The sequence below is a fragment of the Hippoglossus hippoglossus genome, chromosome 22, assembly GCF_009819705.1.
Source record: "Hippoglossus hippoglossus isolate fHipHip1 chromosome 22, fHipHip1.pri, whole genome shotgun sequence".
In the NCBI taxonomy this organism is placed as follows: Eukaryota; Metazoa; Chordata; class Actinopteri; order Pleuronectiformes; family Pleuronectidae; genus Hippoglossus; species Hippoglossus hippoglossus.
This window is the reverse complement of record NC_047172.1, coordinates 8054030-8069604: the sequence shown is the minus strand read 5'-3', so window position 1 is coordinate 8069604 and position 15575 is coordinate 8054030. Positions and strand designations below refer to the sequence as shown.

Sequence of the window (15575 nt, the reverse complement as noted above, 5' to 3'; positions counted from 1 at the left end):
GCAAACCGATTCTCTTCTCACCTAAACACATTAGTCTTCAGTGCTGCCAACAAAAAGCTTTGTGGCATTAAACAATTACAGCCCACGCAACGGCCCCGTCCTCCAATCAGCTGTGAGTCCGCTGCTGACGTCAGGGCTGTGTGTGACAGTATTAATGTGGCAGCAGCAGAGAAGCAGCAGCAGCAGCAGCAGCCTCATCTTCTTCTGACTGAGAGTCTGTGACCTGGATCTTTAACATCTGCAAACATGGTCGATGCTTTCTGCGCCTCGTGGAAACTGGTGGACAGCCACAACTTTGACGAGTACATGAAGTCTCTGGGTGAGTGTGAACTCATGTTGATGTTATTCTGTAGCAATGTAACTGGGACAGAAGCTGCTGATCTAATGCTTGAATGTCTTCATTCTGACTGGAGCAGGGAAATTCAAGGGATAGTTCACCCAAATAGGAAAATGCACTTATTATCTACTCAGCACTTTGCCGATGGAGGTGGTGGGTGAAGTTGTTTGAGTCCACAAAACACTTCTGGAGTCTCAGGGGTAAACAGTGTTGCAGCCAAATCCAGTACAATTGAAGTAAATGGTGACTGATTCTTCAAACGTAAATAAAATAACAGGAAAAAAAAACGATGTAATAAAATGTTTCCATACTGCTCCTGTGGTGTTATCCAAGTGTCCGTAAGCCCGACATTCAACACTTCACTCTCGAAACATCATTTACATCATGTTTTAGCCTAAAAGTCCTCTGATGTCCTCCTAAAGAGTTTTGTGGACTCAAACACTTCACCCCCCCCCCCCCCCCCCCCCCCCCCCCCTCCATAGTGGTGAGTAGATAATGAGTGAATTTCATTTTTGGGTGAACTATCCCTTTAATGTCCTCATTTGTGATGCATAGTTAAAAGTAGATTTTTAATTTTGTTCAGGCGTTGGTTTTGCCACAAGACAAGTTGGCAACGTGACCAAGCCGACGGTGGTGATCAGCCAGGACGGAGACAAAGTGGTGTTGAAGACCCTGAGCACCTTCAGGAACACCGAGGTCTCCTCCAAGCTGGGAGAGGAGTTCGACGAGACCACGCCTGACGACCGCCACGTCAAAGTGAGTGGAGTCCCCGGGATGTTCCTATCATAAACACTTCTTCTCCTGGACTTTTTAATGCACGGTTTGTGTTTGCAGTCGACCTTCACCATGGACGGAGACAAACTTGTGCAGGTGCAGAAGTGGGACGGGAAAGAGACCAAGTTTGTGAGAGAAATCAAGGACGGGAAGATGGTGATGGTGAGTGGGAAGTTAAGATACAGAGCTTGATCAGTTCATGGAGCCCTGCAGATAACGTTTTAAAAGGTGCTGCTTGTGCATGATTTCGATACATTGTATTAAAAATCCCACTGACTGTTGCCTTTTGTTTGCTTCTCCTCGTCCCTGCTTCTCAGACTTTGACCTTTGAGGGAGTCCAGGCCGTCCGCACGTATGAGAAAGCATAAACTTCACCCTGCAGTCGAAAGAGCAAATCATCCCCCGATCAACAAGGTGTTCACCTGTTTTTTTATTAAAAAGAAAAACTTTGTTCTTATTGCGTATGCCATGATTTGCACTTCACTTGTTTTTTTTTAACATGTGATCCATATTTTGGGGGAAATCTTTTCCGGGGCCTTTTGTAAGAAATTCCCTTCACACTGTGAAGGGAAAAAAAATAAACTTCTAGACTAAACGATTTTAAAGTCTCAGATCTTTTTTTCTTCAGTTCATCAGCAATTTATCTGAACTCTGCAGCACATAGAGCGTCTTTCTTCCTCTCAACTCCCAGTGTCCTGCGTCTCCCTGCATGCTGTGGGAACAGTGCAGGCCCTGTCATGGGTGCAGTTCCAGGTGACAGCTGCGGGGTGATGGTGCAGGGGGCCCGAGTGTCCTGCAGTAACCCCCAGATGGTCAGAGGCGGCTGGGAGCTGCAGGGGGACGGAGGGAGGGAGGGGAGGGTGGCGGGGCGGTGATGTCACACGCTCTCGGGATAATCCGGTTAAAGTCGTGGTGTCATCACGTCAGAGGCATCATTCGATGGTGTGGACCAACCGTGACAGACGGGGAGTGGAGAGGACAGTTACAAGTTCAAGGTCTAAAAATAGAGCAGAACTTTGTCAGACTGGTCTTTAGAGCTTTGGTTTAAACGAGACTTCACGGAGTTTCCTCATTTATCCTCCATCTTTCCCACATTTCCTCCATCCAAATGAACACTACAAATGGCCTTTCTTCCCGTCCCCACACACAGGCTGCCGGGTTGGTTGGCCTCCTCTCAATAGGCCGGCGACACAAAGAAGCCGTGGTAACTGGAGTGGAACTCATACACTCGCTGCCCACTGAATTGATCGCAAGCATTGTCTTTATGCCCCAGTTATAGTAACGCCTCTGCTCTCACATCATTTGCATTTTGAGGATTACATCAGTGAAAAGAGGAGTTGAGTTGATCTCACGATATTCTCAGCAGCGCAGTCACGGAGAAGGGAGCTCAGCACCGTCCGGGAAACAGTAACAGGTTGTTTCAGCTTGTTCTGTCCTCGCTGCTCGTCCCAGGAGACGCAGAGCAGGAGTCAGTGGTGTAAGCCGACCTGTAGTAACCCCTGTCTGGCCTCATTAGAGAAACACAGTGTGAAGGCCGTGTTGAGTTAGAGTCAAAGTCTCATTTCTAATCTTTATGTAACTCATTTCTTTCTGATTCCTTCAATTGGACATTAAATGTTCTCTTCAGCCGACACCTCCTTCATTCCTTCACTGACCCTCTGACCCAACACTTTATTCTTTACCATCTTTGCAACACACACTCGCCACCTCCAAAACTGCTGTTTCTGAACCTCTTTATATTCAGTCTATGTTCTGTACTCACTGATGTATGACTCAGCGTTTTACATTCTGTGACGTGTTGTGAGTTCATCTGCAGGTTCTGAATTAAATTACGTAAAAGTCCAGCACTGACTTTGCCACCTCAGTTAATTATTAAAATAACTTCTATTTTAGTGTAAAGTTCTACAGAGTTTGGTAATTTATTGATTCTTTTTTTTATATGGGGGTGTGGTTCTGTTGAAGGAATTTGGACTCAATCTTAAGATTTCTTAAAATCAAAGAAATCATAAAAGGATTAAAAGATTTTGTCTGAGTGCAACATTAATAATAATAATAATAACAACAATAATTTGGCTTTATAAAGTACCTTTCAAGGCTGCTTTACAAATTAAATAAAACTAATTAAGGATAATAATTAATAGTATAAATGTGATTTTAAAAGATTCCTGCATTGACAAGAAGACAAGATTTACAAGAGACACACTTGCATTGCTATGTTTTAATGTCAAATCGCTTGTATTCACAGGCACAATGAGGGTGTAACTGAAAAACGACACATGAATTGTGAATTTATTGTGCAGGTAAAGTCACAATAGTTCAGGGATAAAACACAATATTGTCTATTTTTTATATTTAATTAGCTATTTACAATGATTAATGACTAATTACAGTTACTGAGCTGTGAATTTATGACGTTAGCAACATCATAGAAAGACACATGCAGGTTATTGGCATCAGATACCCTGATTCAAAAGTTCAAGTATTTCAAGTTGCCATTCTCAGGGTTCTGGTTGGGGAGAAACGTCACACAAACATTTGAGGGCATAAAATAAACACACAAACACACATCATGCACATTTCATTCAAGGACCATCACACAGACAAACAGTTCTATCATCACTGAGATGATCAGATATTCATGTATTGCACATGTTCACTTGGTAAAAGTGAGACTTTTAATAAAATTCAGTTGAAACAAATATGAGTCTGTAAATCAAAATGTCTTCTTATGTTAACAATGACGTCCTTTTTAATAAAATCCAACAGAGGCGAGACGTTGTTCATTTTAGGAACAAAACACCAACAGATGGGCGTCGCCACAAAACTCCAGCTGTTACACGACAGTTACTGTCTGTGCAGCTGCAGAGGGATGCAGTGTGCATGCTCCATCTATGTGTTCCTGTCAGTGGACTCAGATTAGAATTGGACTCACAAGCTTTACTAACTGTCTTCTATGCAGCATATGGAGCTGAATGTAAAGAGCCATATGTGAACAACAGCTGGCACAAGCCGACTGAGCGTTAATGTAGCAGCCGACATCTGCGATCATCTGAACGTGTGACGCGTCGAGGAGGTCAGTGTCTCAACGTAAACACAATAACTAGGTTAACGCCAACATCATTTGTCAGAGATTTCAAATAAGTGATTCAAACTCAATCTGACAACTGGTGCCTGTACATCTCATGTACAGGGTTTCCACATGATATAAATCCTGTTTATATTCTGCATTATAGCACAGTTATCATAATAAGATATGTATTCATATTGTTTAATGTACGGCAGCAGGAATAGCTGCTTTCAACAACTTTGAACCTGGAAATATTGTATTTGACATTTCTGCTCATTTCTTCAATGTTTTCCACAACATGTCAAGTTTCACGGACAAACAATCACCGACCACAGTCAGTCCCACTGGGTTTTTGGTCTATCAAGGTAAAAACAGAGTGAATCTGATACTTGATGATATCAAAACAAGCCTCATTCTGAGAGTGCAGGTGATGCAACGCTTCAAAATGAGGGACTGGTGCCGACGTGTCGATGGTACAGTTTAATAAGACTTCATATGTCAGGTAGTGTCTCTTCAGTAAGATTGGGAGCTCTCTTATACAGTGCATAGTCATTCCTTTTGACAAGTACAAACAAACAAAAACACATTGGTGCTGAATCTTTAAAAATGCAAAGAAGATTCATCTTTTTTCATCAATTCTTCAATTTCTATTTTGTGCCCAGACGGGAAGGAAAAGTGGAAAAAAGTGTGAGAAATAAAATCCTTTAAATGAAAGAAATATGATCAAGGATTATGGAATTATGCATAAAACCTATAAATGGCTAATGAAAGGGCTTAAAAAGCAGGGGATGAAAAGGTTTGACATATAAAGAAAAACCTAAATCTAAAACCAAGTATGACCTTAAAAATGAATGTACAATAAATGTACAAACCACTTTCACGTAAACACTGGAACTGAAGCCCTGTCAGCCTTGGGTCAGTGATTGTGGACATGTCTGTACCCTGTTTACACTTAAACATATTCAGCACCATGTTACTACTCATCAGAAATGCACCTTGACTCAGTGTCAATGTATTAAAAGTATTTGCACACGTTGCTTTGAGGATTTAAACGAACGATCCACAGAAGTTGATTCATGACGTTGTTCCATGTAGAAGATTCATTTGATTCCACCTCTCAAAAATATTAATAACAAAAATAAGTAAATGGAGAGGAATGACATTAGCTGTATGTATTTGGTGCGAGAGCTCAACCAAATCTGGAAATAAATAAACGGTCCATCACCCATCATCCTCTGCTGCCCAGGCTCTTTTCCTGGAGCTCTAACATGGAACGGCAGCCGGGCTTCGGCAGTGCAGGGTGTGATGTGACCTTGTCGTTATCAGAAAACACTGTAAACCTCAGACGGGAGTCAGACTGAAGCCTCAGATCTACATCGGCGAGAAGGCGTAGAACGGAAACTGGGCCTCGTCCTCGTCCACGAAGAAACACTGGAAGTACGGCATCTCGTCTGCGGAGGGAGAAACAGGACGGATCAGTGTGGCGTGTTCCTCACCCTCCTCTGGCCTCTCAATCTGACACTTGTATGGTATTTGGGATATGAGAGGGGAATTTGTACCTTCCATGAGAAAGCTGTCTGATACTGCAGGCTCAGCTGTTAAAAACACAACATGATGTCAACTAAACAATACGATGTCATGTGGCGTTAAATTAAAACACATCTGTACAGCACCTTTAATGCCCTCTTCTTTGGCTGCCTTCTTCTCCACAGATTTCTCTAGAAGAAAAACATGTAAATAAACCACATCAAGTTTAATTGATGGATTTCAAACTCTCAAACAAACAATTTACTGACTTGACAAATGAGATACCTTTCTTTGCAGGCGTCTGTATCTCTTTCAGAACTCGGTCCTCTGAAAAGAGCAACGCAAGATTAATAACTATTCAAACTATTTCCTCGCAGTGTTTAATCACAGACCTGTGAGGTCATTCTTCTATTTTAAATCTGGATTTTAATGTTCAAAGCTGACCACACACCTTTGGGGGCCTTCTTCTCTACTGGTTTTTCTACAAAAAAGAAAGAAAGAGAATTTACGTCTATAGTGGGAGATGTACTGTAAACTGTTTGTCTGAAGTACAAACTTCAGGTACTTTTAACTTTATTTTCGTGATTCCATTTTTTCTACTTTCTACTTTTCCTTAACTAAAATTCAGAGGGAAATTGTGTTTACTTGCACTTTATTTAGAAAGTATGATGCATTGTTACAGATTAAACAACCCCAAAAAATAGTTAAAGTTGTAACTATTTTTTGGGGTTGTTTAATAAAGCAGTTTATATATTTTATTTCATTATGAACTGATAAACTGATGAACTGATAAACTGGCACTGTACCTTTCTTTACAACAGCAGGTTTCTCCTTTTCTTGTTCTGCAAAAGGGAAACTCAGGTCAGACAGGGACAGTCAGGAGGTGGAGACGTACACTGCAGAACAAACCACAGCAGCACCACAACAAAGAAGAGTTTCTTCAGGCATAAAGCAGCTTGCAGAGCGGGAAGCACGTGGAACCAGGAAGCTGATATCAGAATTACAAAGTTCATCACTTGTTGAGCAGAAAAACCCTTTTGACCGTTTAGCACCATTTTTTATTTCTTGCAAAAAAGAGACCTGAGATGTGCTTTCACTTGACTGTGCAAAACCAGTAAATGATGCATCTGATGATTTGAATCCCTCTCACTTTCCTGTGCATTACTTTCTCTACAGCGAAACACTGATTCCCTGCTGAGCGATCCAATCAGCGCTTTGACAAAATGCAGTGACCTACATTTTGGGACTAGATCAGTGAGATCTCAGTCCAGCATTAGTTCTATGAATCTCTACCTTTCTTCACATGGACCGGTTTGACCTTGTCCTTCAGCCCGGCTGAGCCGTCAGGAGGAAAACAGAAGTTATAATTACGCTTGGTTTGTAATTACAGCACATCAATGCCCCACTAACACAAATAACCACATGTATCTGTCACCACACATGATGACAATGTGAGAAGTGAATATTCTTTTAGTACCTTTTTTAACAGCTGGTTTGACTTTCTCCTCTGGTGCTTTGGGCTCTAGAAATGAGAATATAAATATTCTCAGCAAGTAGCGTAATAAGTTATACTTCATTAACACATACTTATCATCTAACTATATATAGTTAGATTGTGTGAGGTACAACTCTGAACAGTCAGCAGGGAGGGAGCAGTGCTACCTTTCTTCTTCTCCAGGGATTTGACTTTTTCCTTTGGTGCTTCAGCCTCAGTTTTAGGAGCTGATTCAGAAATGTAACGACAATAACAGCATCACAATACTGAAGTGAGTACAAACACTTTCTTTGAGTGTTTTGTTATAAGATTTACCTTTTTTCTCATGAACTGCTTTAGGCTTCTCCTTTACAACTTCTGCTTCTGTGAGACAAGATGGAAATTATTGTTGTAATTGTGAGTTTAAGGGTAATTTTACCTGATAATGGAGGCTTGTATCTGAATTACCTTTTCTGGCAAGAACTGGCTTGGCCTCAGGTTCTAAAGAGAGAGAAGGAAAAAAATTATGTTGTAATGATTCGTGCTTTTTGAAAAGTGCTGGATGGAACAACTGACTGAGACGTGACTGAGATGTTATTTAGATGAGAAACTTGTCTGAACCAGCTTGGATGTTATGGCTGTTAATCTGAAACGTAAAAAATGTACCTACACTTTATTCTTCTTAAAATTAGAGACAGAATATTGAAAAGTATTTGGCACCTTTCTGTGAGGTTTTTGCTTTTTCTTTTACAACAGCGTCTACATTAAAAGAAAGAAAAGTCAGAATAGCACAATGTGTGAAAAGCTACGAGCCCACAAAGCTTTTCAAACTGATGCGATGCAGCTTTCAGCTAAACTACTTTATTTTCAAGTCTTTGGACTTCATGCAACTTAAATTAGTAATTTTCTCCAGTTGCTTTTTAAAGAATTTTCTTAAGTACAAGGTCCAAAAACAAATTTGTCAGCTTGTAGCGAAGCATTTGTACGTTCAAGTAAAATAATGAAAATGACAAAACTCTGTTCTCACATGACACTTATTCAAAAGATAAACTTTGGATGTTCACAAAAAAGTCCTTACCACATCTTTGAAATGATTTTAACATTTACTGAGTCCAGATGATTTAATAATGATTTAATTGAATAAACCAGTTAAAGATACTTTGAACTGTTTCCAGCTGAGTCATGATCACGTGGCAGTGAAGCAGCAGCAGCAGCTACGTGTCAGTACAATATTTAAAAGATAAATCAGTCATGAGTTGGACAGGACTGGATTTCTGCTGCTGCAAAACGCTTTCTACAAAGAAAGCAGCACAAACACAATCCTGTTATTTACCTTTCTTCTTTTCAGCAGGTGTTGGTTTTGCTGCCTTGGTAACTGGTGCTACAATAATAAATGGTCCTATTAACTCTGATGTATTTAGTGTATCTAGTAACTAGTGTGTTCTGCAGAATGCAATAAAAAGGAAAGTGAAACTAGATAGAACCTTTTTTGGGAATCACTGGCTCGGCCTTCTTCTCCTTTACAACTTCAGCTTCCAAAGAAAACAATAATAATCAGCACATGTAACAGAATGTATCTTATTTCAATTACAATCAATTTTTATTCCTACACAATGACGAACTGCATAAATAAAATATCTGTAAAAATGTGTCAACAGGAAACCATTCACTAAAATACATGCGACATATAAAATATAAACATTCACTGATTAATAACGAGCGCTTAAGATGTTAAATGACTGTAACTACCTTTTTTTGTTGGTGCTGGTTTGACTCTTTCTTTTGGAGTTACAGGCACTAAAACACAGAAAATAATAATTTAGCCGAAATATTTGAATGAATGAAAAACGATATTTCACATCAAAAGTCACACACTCATACTGGTGTGAATACGAAAAAATAACTTTCACTAAAGTTTGTGCAAACAAAAAGATGATGTACCTCTCTTCAGTGGCACCACCTTCACCTTCTCCTTTGAAAGAGATACATTTCTGTGTGGTGCTTCTGCCTCTGTAAGAAATAATGGATCAGTGTGAAAATAAATGAATTTATTATTTAATCATGAACATAAAAACAATAGGTGTTGTTTTACCTCTGACCACTGGGGCTGCTTTTGTCTTGAGAGGAGCAGGTTCTAGTGAAGAGATTTTAGGTTTGTAAAAATCACAGTGACACTGAAACTGTGAAATGAAATAATTCAGTCTTACCTCTCTTAGTTACAACTGGTTTGGGCTTCTGTTTTAAAACCTCAGCTGCAAAGAAAACATCAAATGTTCTGTACGTTGCCTCAATGTCACACATATTTTGATGTGAAATATTTAATTTGCTGTACCTGTCTTTGCAGAGTCTCCTCTGATGCTCTCTTTTGGTTCCTTGAGCCCTGTAAACAAAAAGAGAACGAACGATGGAAATTATTGTTGTAATTGTGAGTTTAAGGGTAATTTTACCTGATAATGGAGGCTTGTATCTGAATTACCTTTTCTGGCAAGAACTGGCTTGGCCTCAGGTTCTAAAGAGAGAGAAGGAAAAAAATTATGTTGTAATGATTCGTGCTTTTTGAAAAGTGCTGGATGGAACAACTGATTGAGACGTGACTGAGATGTTATTTAGATGAGAAACTTGTCTGAACCAGCTTGGATGTTATGGCTGTTAATCTGAAACGTAAAAAATGTACCTACACTTTATTCTTCTTAAAATTAGAGACAGAATATTGAAAAGTATTTGGCACCTTTCTGTGAGGTTTTTGCTTTTTCTTTTACAACAGCGTCTACATTAAAAGAAAGAAAAGTCAGAATAGCACAATGTGTGAAAAGCTACGAGCCCACAAAGCTTTTCACACTGATGCGATGCAGCTTTCAGCTAAACTACTTTATTTTCAAGTCTTTGGACTTCATGCAACTTAAATTAGTAATTTTCTCCAGTTGCTTTTTAAAGAATTTTCTTAAGTACAAGGTCCAAAAACAAATTTGTCAGCTTGTAGCGAAGCATTTGTACGTTCAAGTAAAATAATGAAAATGACAAAACTCTGTTCTCACATGACACTTATTCAAAAGATAAACTTTGGATGTTCACAAAAAAGTCCTTACCACATCTTTGAAATGATTTAAACATTTACTGAGTCCAGATGATTTAATAATGATTTAATTGAATAAACCAGTTCAAGATAATTTGAACTGTTTCCAGCTGAGTCATGATCACGTGGCAGTGAAGCAGCAGCAGCAGCTACGTGTCAGTACAATATTTAAAAGATAAATCAGTCATGAGTTGGACAGGACTGGATTTCTGCTGCTGCAAAACGCTTTCTACAAAGAAAGCAGCACAAACACAATCCTGTTATTTACCTTTCTTCTTTTCAGCAGGTGTTGGTTTTGCTGCCTTGGTAACTGGTGCTACAATAATAAATGGTCCTATTAACTCTGATGTATTTAGTGTATCTAGTAACTAGTGTGTTCTGCAGAATGCAATAAAAAGGAAAGTGAAACTAGATAGAACCTTTTTTGGGAATCACTGGCTCGGCCTTCTTCTCCTTTACAACTTCAGCTTCCAAAGAAAACAATAATAATCAGCACATGTAACAGAATGTATCATATTACAATTACAATTGATTTTTATTCAGACACAATGCATGAATCAAATATCTGTAAAAATGTGACAACAGAAAAACATTCACTAAAATCCATGCGACAAATAAAATATGAACATTCACTGATTAATAACGAGCGCTTAAAATGTTAAATCACTGTAACTACCTTTTTTTGTTGGTGCTGGTTTGACTTTTTCTTTTGGAGTTAAAGGCACTAAAACATAGAAAATAACAGAAAATAATAATATAGCCTAAATATTTGAATAAATGAAAAGATATATTTCACATCAAAAGTCACACACTGATACTGGTGTGAATACAAAAATGATATTTAACTAAAGTTTGTGCAAACAAAAAGATGATGTACCTCTCTTCAGTGGCACCAACTTCACCTTCTCCTTTGAAAGAGACACATTTCTGTGTGGTGCTTCTGCCTCTGTAAGAAATAATGGATCAGTGTGAAAATAAATTGATTTATTATTTAATCATGAACATAAAAACAATGAGTGTTGTTTTACCTCTGACCACTGGGGCTGCTTTTGTCTTGAGAGGAGCAGGTTCTAGTGAAGAGATTTTAGGTTTGTAAAAATCACAGTGACACTGAAACTGTGAAATGAAATAATTCAGTCTTACCTCTCTTAGTTACAACTGGTTTGGGCTTCTGTTTTAAAACCTCAGCTGCAAAGAAAACATCAAATGTTCTGTACGCAAAACCAAAAACGCCTCAATGTCCCACATATTTTGATGTGAAATATAAAATGTGCTGTACCTGTCTTTGCAGAGACTCCTCTGATGCTCTCTTTTGGTTCCTTGAGCTCTGAAAACAAAAGAGAACGAAAACATCCGCATATTTAGTACCTTTAAGTTTTCAAACTATGTCGTGAAAAAATCTGAAACCAATAAAATATTAAATAAAAGGAATTCAACTTTCTATATAGAAATCTTTTAAAATAAAATATGAACCTGATGTTATCTTACTGTTATTCACATTATACACACATCTTAGCAACACATAATGTTTGTTGCGCCTTTTCCTCTGAATCCTGTTTTTATAATCCAGTGGTTCCCACATTTTCAGGCCCTGAACCCCAACATAACTGTGCCAGAGAGGGAGGACCCCCCATTATTTCAGAGGACATTGATTTGACCTAGTTCTCACTTTCCTGTGCATTACTTTCTCTACAGCGAAACACTGATTCCCTGCTGAGCGATCCAATCAGCGCTTTGACAAAATGCAGTGACCTACATTTTGAGACTAGATCAGTGAGATCTCAGTCCAGCATTAGTTCTATGAATCTCTACCTTTCTTCACATGGACCGGTTTGATCTTGTCCTTCAGCCCGGCTGAGCCATCAGGAGGAAAACAGGAGTTATAATTACGCTTGGTTTGTAATTACAGCACATCAATGCCCCACTAACACAAATAACCACATGTATCTGTCACCACACATGATGACAATGTGAGAAGTGAATATTCTTTTAGTACCTTTTTTAACAGCTGCTTTGACTTTCTCCTCTGGTGCTTTGGGCTCTAGAAATGAGAATATAAATAATCTCAGCAAGTAGCGTAATAAGTTATACTTCATTAACACATACTTATCATCTAACTATATATAGTTAGATTGTGTGAGGTACAACTCTGAACAGTCAGCAGGGAGGGAGCAGTGCTACCTTTCTTCTTCTCCAGGGATTTGACTTTTTCCTTTGGTGCTTGAGCCTCAGTTTTAGGAGCTGATTCAGAAATGTAACGACAATAACAGCATCACAATACTGAAGTGAGTACAAACACTTTCTTTGAGTGTTTTGTTATAAGATTTACCTTTTTTCTCATGAACTGCTTTAGGCTTCTCCTTTACAACTTCTGCTTCTGTGAGACAAGATGGAAATTATTGTTGTAATTGTGAGTTTAAGGGTAATTTTACCTGATAATGGAGGCTTGTATCTGAATTACCTTTTCTGGCAAGAACTGGCTTGGCCTCAGGTTCTAAAGAGAGAGAAGGAAAAAAATAATGTTGTAATGATTCGTGCTTTTTGAAAAGTGCTGGATGGAACAACTGATTGAGACGTGACTGAGATGTTATTTAGATGAGAAACTTGTCTGAACCAGCTTGGATGTTATGGCTGTTAATCTGAAACGTAAAAAATGTACCTACACTTTATTCTTCTTAAAATTAGAGACAGAATATTGAAAAGTATTTGGCACCTTTCTGTGAGGTTTTTGCTTTTTCTTTCACAACAGCGTCTACATTAAAAGAAAGAAAAGTCTGAATAGCACAATGCGATGCAGCTTTAAGCTTAGATAAACCACATTCTTTTCAAGTCTTTGGACTTTAACTAACTGAACTTTTTTATTTTGTCTTGTTGCTTTTTAAAGAAGTACAAGTGCAAAAATGTTGTGATGATATAACGAGCACTAAAGATGTTAAATCACTGTAACTACCTTTTTTTGTTGGTGCTGGTTTGACTTTTTCTTTTGGAGTTACAGGCACTAAAACACAGAAAATAACAGAAAATAAGATATTTGATACTTAAAAATAACACACTCATACTGGTTTAAATACAAAAATGATATTTAACTAAAGTTTGTGCAAACAAAAAGATGATGTACCTCTCTTCAGTGGCACCACCTTCACCTTCTCCTTTGAAAGAGACACATTTCTGTGTGGTGCTTCTGCCTCTGTAAGAAATAATGGATCAGTGTGAAAATAAATGGATTTATTATTTAATCATGAACATAAAAACAATAAATGTTGTTTTACCTCTGACCACTGGGGCTGCTTTTGTCTTGAGAGGAGCAGGTTCTAGTGAAGAGATTTTAGGTTTGTAAAAATCACAGTGACACTGAAACTGTGAAATGAAATAATTCAGTCTTACCTCTCTTTGGTACAACTGATTTGGGCTTCTGTTTTAAAACCTCAGCTGCAAAGAAAACATCAAATGTCCTCTCTTTTGGTTCCTTGAGCCCTGAGAACAAAAAGTGAACAAAAAACGTAAGTACGTTTAAGTCTTCAAACTATGTCGTGAAAAAATCTGAAACCAATAAAATCTGAAATAAAAGTAACTCACCTTTCTTCATAGGCACTATCTTGACTCTCTCTCTTACCAGGGAGACATTTCTGGAAGCACCTTCTTGTTCTGTCAATACAAAATTGAGAATAAATGACACTAAAATCTAATTGTAGTTCAAGGTGTAGTTAGTTAAAGATTTCTTATTTGCATCAGTCTTACCTTTTTTCACAATGATTGATTTGGCCTTTTCTTTTGAAGCAACAACATCTGTGTGTCAAATGCACAAAGTTACAATGAGCGAATACTCGTCCTATTATGGCAATTAATAATTTCTGCTATTTTATGATCATAAAATCACCGGGAAGTTAACTAGCAACTAATGTGAACATCACCTTTTTTGACAGGAGCTGCTTTGGCCTTTTCCTTTAGAACTTCTGTGTCACAAAACACAAAGTTAGTCTCAAGTTTCAAAAAACAATAAATCAAATTATAATGAATATTTTTTTTTCAAGAGCAGCCTTCATTAAAGTATTATCAAACATACACAAATATAATATGGAAATTTATTTATTTTTTAGGAACGTGGTTAAGTCAAACTGTAAACAGTGTTGGATTATTGTGTATTGTACAGCTGCACAGTAAATGTACCCTTCTTTGAAGGTGTGGTCTTTTCTTTGGGGATTTCAGTGTCTAAATGAAACGTGACTGGTACAAACATATAACATCACAAGTCATACAATGTAACATGAGTCGTATGAGGTCTGATAATGAGCTCTCCATCTTTCTTAACATGCGGATTTGGGCTTTTTTCAGAAACATCTCCTTATACAGCGGAATTATTATTAATAAGTACAAATTATTAATTTGCATTCTGCATCATTCATGAGGACTTTTTAAAAAAATCAGTCACACCTTTCTTTGCAGGAGTTGTTTTTTCTTTTTTCTTCACTGCATCGATATCTGTGGATTGGCACAAGAAGTCTTTATGTTTACAATCACAGCTGAACAATCTTATCAGTTGTTAATATTACCAAGTGTTTGCATTACCTGGTTTTACAGGTTTAGTTTTGATTTCTGGCTTTGTTTCCTTCTTGGGCTCTTTGGGAGCTGCCACTGGTGGAAAATGGACAGAAAAATGTTTTGAGTTCAGTTTATAATAATATTTATTTAATATTTATTATAATAATTTATTGTGTGTATCAATGTTTGTGTACCCACATTAAAAACAAGTGTCATAAAAGTAAAATTCCTGCATAATATCAAACTAGAATATGGCTGAATATAATTTTATACATTGTTAAATTAAACTAATTAATTATAGAGCATGTATACAAGAATTTGCAGAATTTAAAAATATGAAAATTATGTTCATACCTTTCTTTGCAGATTCCGGTTTGGCTTTCACCTTTGGAACCTCTGTTAGGTGGGGAAATTATAAAATTAACAAAAATATATATTACATCTTCTTTGCCTCAGACATGCATCTACTGTAATTATAACAATGTGCCAACGGATGCAGAAGCAACAGGTTTACATGCTCTCCAAAACAATTGGTTGCAGGGTTCAGGATTCTGTGAATCGGTGCAAACTGTCTCCTAGAGCATGAAAGAAAAGTGTCAGATCATGTTCTCTGAACATCTTAATTAAATTATTAATTCCCAGTCCAAAAAAACATGCCAGGGCTTTGAGATGAGACACCAGCCTTTTGGCTAAGATAACTGTCTGCATTTCATGATGAGCTTTATGACAGCTTTATGATGGCATGCTGGGACGTGCTCTCTGAGCAACACAAACACCTGGTGAT

The 15575-nt window shown here is 37.9% G+C and overlaps 2 protein-coding genes across 2 annotated transcripts in view; one reads left to right on the top strand and one right to left on the bottom strand.

Annotated features, from left to right (window-relative positions):
- Nucleotides 1–165: 165 nt before the first annotated feature.
- fabp7a (fatty acid binding protein 7, brain, a) lies at nucleotides 166–1710 on the top strand. Its single transcript, XM_034575389.1, has 4 exons — nucleotides 166–319; nucleotides 921–1093; nucleotides 1172–1273; nucleotides 1429–1710. Exons 1-4 carry the CDS (start codon nucleotides 247–249, stop codon nucleotides 1477–1479), a joined length of 399 nt encoding a protein of 132 aa, XP_034431280.1. The 5' UTR covers nucleotides 166–246; the 3' UTR covers nucleotides 1480–1710.
- A 1601-nt stretch (nucleotides 1711–3311) lies between these two features.
- The window catches only part of si:ch211-266g18.10 (titin), a 29080-nt gene continuing 16816 nt past the window's right edge, over nucleotides 3312–15575 (bottom strand). Inside the window, exons 22-60 of the mRNA XM_034577048.1 lie at nucleotides 15146–15187; nucleotides 14819–14884; nucleotides 14684–14731; nucleotides 14420–14476; nucleotides 14164–14205; nucleotides 13991–14038; nucleotides 13829–13897; nucleotides 13637–13726; nucleotides 13522–13563; nucleotides 13371–13439; nucleotides 13203–13250; nucleotides 12714–12746; nucleotides 12582–12629; nucleotides 12434–12493; nucleotides 12249–12293; nucleotides 11396–11440; nucleotides 11281–11322; nucleotides 11130–11198; nucleotides 10929–10976; nucleotides 10672–10722; nucleotides 10521–10568; nucleotides 9656–9688; nucleotides 9512–9559; nucleotides 9387–9431; nucleotides 9272–9313; nucleotides 9121–9189; nucleotides 8929–8976; nucleotides 8664–8714; nucleotides 8513–8560; nucleotides 7648–7680; nucleotides 7516–7563; nucleotides 7368–7427; nucleotides 7183–7227; nucleotides 6999–7040; nucleotides 6157–6186; nucleotides 5991–6032; nucleotides 5852–5896; nucleotides 5738–5773; nucleotides 3312–5629 (exon numbers count right to left, since the gene is read on the bottom strand). Of these exons, the coding sequence (XP_034432939.1) occupies nucleotides 5550–5629; nucleotides 5738–5773; nucleotides 5852–5896; nucleotides 5991–6032; nucleotides 6157–6186; nucleotides 6999–7040; nucleotides 7183–7227; nucleotides 7368–7427; nucleotides 7516–7563; nucleotides 7648–7680; nucleotides 8513–8560; nucleotides 8664–8714; nucleotides 8929–8976; nucleotides 9121–9189; nucleotides 9272–9313; nucleotides 9387–9431; nucleotides 9512–9559; nucleotides 9656–9688; nucleotides 10521–10568; nucleotides 10672–10722; nucleotides 10929–10976; nucleotides 11130–11198; nucleotides 11281–11322; nucleotides 11396–11440; nucleotides 12249–12293; nucleotides 12434–12493; nucleotides 12582–12629; nucleotides 12714–12746; nucleotides 13203–13250; nucleotides 13371–13439; nucleotides 13522–13563; nucleotides 13637–13726; nucleotides 13829–13897; nucleotides 13991–14038; nucleotides 14164–14205; nucleotides 14420–14476; nucleotides 14684–14731; nucleotides 14819–14884; nucleotides 15146–15187 (1955 nt within the window). The 3' untranslated portion in view covers nucleotides 3312–5549. The remainder of the gene's footprint in view (nucleotides 5630–5737; nucleotides 5774–5851; nucleotides 5897–5990; nucleotides 6033–6156; nucleotides 6187–6998; nucleotides 7041–7182; nucleotides 7228–7367; nucleotides 7428–7515; nucleotides 7564–7647; nucleotides 7681–8512; nucleotides 8561–8663; nucleotides 8715–8928; nucleotides 8977–9120; nucleotides 9190–9271; nucleotides 9314–9386; nucleotides 9432–9511; nucleotides 9560–9655; nucleotides 9689–10520; nucleotides 10569–10671; nucleotides 10723–10928; nucleotides 10977–11129; nucleotides 11199–11280; nucleotides 11323–11395; nucleotides 11441–12248; nucleotides 12294–12433; nucleotides 12494–12581; nucleotides 12630–12713; nucleotides 12747–13202; nucleotides 13251–13370; nucleotides 13440–13521; nucleotides 13564–13636; nucleotides 13727–13828; nucleotides 13898–13990; nucleotides 14039–14163; nucleotides 14206–14419; nucleotides 14477–14683; nucleotides 14732–14818; nucleotides 14885–15145; nucleotides 15188–15575) is intronic.

Coding starts and splice junctions, on each gene's coding strand:
- fabp7a (XM_034575389.1), top strand. CDS start 247: ATGGTCGATGCTTTCTGCGCCTCGTGGAAACTGGTGGACAGCCACAAC. Junction 320..920: donor CGAGTACATGAAGTCTCTGG/GTGAGTGTGAAC, acceptor AATTTTGTTCAG/GCGTTGGTTTTGCCACAAGA. Junction 1,274..1,428: donor AGGACGGGAAGATGGTGATG/GTGAGTGGGAAG, acceptor CCTGCTTCTCAG/ACTTTGACCTTTGAGGGAGT.